This window comes from Octopus bimaculoides, chromosome 23 (genome assembly GCF_001194135.2).
Source record: "Octopus bimaculoides isolate UCB-OBI-ISO-001 chromosome 23, ASM119413v2, whole genome shotgun sequence".
Taxonomy (NCBI): Eukaryota; Metazoa; Mollusca; class Cephalopoda; order Octopoda; family Octopodidae; genus Octopus; species Octopus bimaculoides.
This window is the reverse complement of record NC_069003.1, coordinates 31972300-31975241: the sequence shown is the minus strand read 5'-3', so window position 1 is coordinate 31975241 and position 2942 is coordinate 31972300. Positions and strand designations below refer to the sequence as shown.

The window sequence follows — 2942 nt, the reverse complement described above, 5'->3', positions numbered from 1 at the left end:
ATATATATATATATATATATATATATATATACACACACACATATTAGCCCAGACGTTAAACGATGATGATGAAAACATGCTAAAGCAGGCCTCATCAGTGCTGGGGTTACATAAAATGCACCAAGCCCACTCTGTAAAGTGGTTGGCGTTAGGAGGGTCGTGCACTTTTAAAAGCCATGCCAAAGCAGACAGTGGAGCTTGGCACAGTCCCCAGGCTTACCTGTCCAACTCATGCCAGCACGGAAGATGGTTGTTAAATGATGATGATGATGAAGTGTGCTTTATAACCAAGTAGTACAATGTATGGGGTCATTGCATAGCAAATTGAATAAGAGTCTTCTACTGTAGCTGCAGGCTGGTCAATATCTTGTAACGGGAATTTGGTAGACAAAAACTATATGGAAGATTATTTCACACAACACACACACACGTATGTACGTTTGTGTCTACCTGTGTACTGAGTTGTATCCCTTTAACACAAAAGGTTTAATTTAGCCATTTAATAAATAGTGATAAAATCAGCACCAGACTGAAATCATCATCGTCATCATCGTTTAACGTCCGCTTTCCATGCTGGCATGGGTTGGACGGTTCGACTGGGGTCTGGGAAGCCAGGAGGCTGCACCAGGCCCCAATCTGATCTGGCAGTGTTTCTACAGCTGGATGCCCTTCCAGTTGTCGACCCTAACCTGATTCCAAGCAAGGTAATATGTTCCCATGGTCGGACATGTTTTCTATGTGCTGGTGACACATAAAAGGCACTCCTACCGGCGACATGTAAAAGGCACCCACTACACTCTATGGAGTGGTTAGCATCAGGAAGAGCATCCAGCTGTAGAAAGCAAGCTAAACCAGACTGGAGCCTGGTACAGTGCTCCAGCTCATCAGTTCCAGTCAAACTATCCAACCCATACTAGCATGGAAAAGGGAAGCTAAATGATGAAGACAATGATGGTCATTTACAACCATCATAAGATGTCAAGACAAGGATATACACACATATATATATGCTAGGCTTCATTTAGTTTCCATCTACCAAATTCACTCACAAGGCTTTCGTCAGTCTGAGACTATAATAGTACACACTTGCAGAAGGTGCTGCAAAGTGGAGCTGAACCCCAAACTGCATGGTTAGGAAGCAAGCCTATTAAGCACACAACCAAGCCAGCAAACTACCTGGAAACAAATTAGACGATTTAGGTATAGACACCCACAGAAAAAATACAAGAAAGTAAAAAAACTAGATACAAACATCTTTCTTTATCACAGAAGGAAACTGTTCCTTGCAGTTGATCCACATCAATTCTTTTATGCCATCTTGCTTTAACATGCGTTCAACATCATCTTTGAAACTCATATCACATAGGTCAGCTTTGTTCAAAAGTAACACATGTGGTCTGGCAGCGATGATTCCAGAAAACTTGGGGTTCTGCCCTGACAATGGAATCTGTTCAAATGTTAAGGGAACATATACAATGCAAGCATAAATCATCATCATTATTTAGCATCTGTTAAATATATATATCTATAAAAATATATGCATACATATATACACATACAGATATACATCTCTCTCTATTCATAAATATAAATATATATATATATATATATATATAAATGTAAAGAAATGAAGTGAGCATCCATGAGAACCCCCCTTATGCATTTGCCTGACTGCAGACTACTCAATCATATCAAATCTTTCTTGTTTCCTCACACCCAGCAACTGTATCATCTTTAATACACCCGCTGATCACCACCCCCACTTTTCGGCATCCCTTTATCTTCACCAGTTTCATCCACCTTTCAACTCAACCCATCTCTTGGCAGTCTGCCTCCTCACCAGACATCCACTTTCTCATACAATCTTGCAAACTGCCCACCCATCCACTTCTACTCAGCTTGTGCCTAGTAGGGGGGGACACCTGAGCACCTGAGCACTTTATCACCAGTATCTATGTCTTGCCGTTCCTACTGGTCATTTTCTCTTTCTGTTCTCGCTTTTTCCCCCCTACTAGACACGAGTAGTCATGCAGATCCCTCCACAAACCTACACTGCCACCCCTACTGCTCTCATAGCAATCCTCTCATCCCCTAGCACGAAGCCAAACCTCTGCCCCCATCTCTCCCAGGGTTTGTAGTTCTGCAAACTGCATGGTGATCTCAATAATGCAGGAGGCATGAAAAAGGTTATGCTCAAAGCAGAAGGGCTGAACTAGCAGCTACTCAATAATAAAGCAAACTTAGTCACAAGGTTATGCCTACACAAATACAAATTTTTGACTTTATCATATATAGACCACCTGCTTGATATGAAAAAGAGTGTGAAGAGAAGTATATTATATTTTCTGATATCATTGCTGTATTATATACTCTCTTGATAACTTACCTTTCCTTAAAAGTAGTCATTATTTATCAGGTGAAAAGGATACTCTTGCATCTCTTACTTCTATGATACAATCAACACTTTTGATACGGCTGACCATTTTTTGCATACCTGTAATAATCATAATTGATATTATGCAGGTGTGACAATCGAAACATTAATATTACACAGGTATGACAAGAGAAAAGGTAATATTATATTGGTATGAGAACAAAAATGATTGATGTAGCATCCAATTCGCATCAAAATATCCCATGAAATTAAAGCAAGGGAAATAACCCTCGCCAGACTAATTTAGACTGAGAAAGTTTGACGCTTGCGACAGTCAATAAAATAGAAATAAAATTTTAAAAATTTATTCTTTTTGCGCAGCCTGGTGTTAAATGACCAACAGCCCAGCAGTTGGGGATTCCTGTTCTGTACAATCTCGTTTGCAGAAATCGCCTTCTTGACTGTTGGATCCACCCGTTGACCTCTTCCGCTCAGACCGCCGGCGTCCGACTTTACACATTGGGAAAGACAGGTCTCTTGAGATCTGTCGGCGACTCTCACCTAGTTT

The 2942-nt window shown here is 40.6% G+C and overlaps 1 protein-coding gene across 1 annotated transcript in view; it reads right to left on the bottom strand.

Moving 5' to 3' along the window:
• Positions 1 to 2942, bottom strand: part of LOC106873742 (mitochondrial ribosome-associated GTPase 1) — a 12111-nt gene that overhangs the window by 7372 nt on the left and 1797 nt on the right. The window contains exons 2-3 of the mRNA XM_014921237.2: positions 2430 to 2494; positions 1253 to 1447 (exon numbers count right to left, since the gene is read on the bottom strand). Of these exons, the coding sequence (XP_014776723.1) occupies positions 1253 to 1447; positions 2430 to 2494 (260 nt within the window). The remainder of the gene's footprint in view (positions 1 to 1252; positions 1448 to 2429; positions 2495 to 2942) is intronic.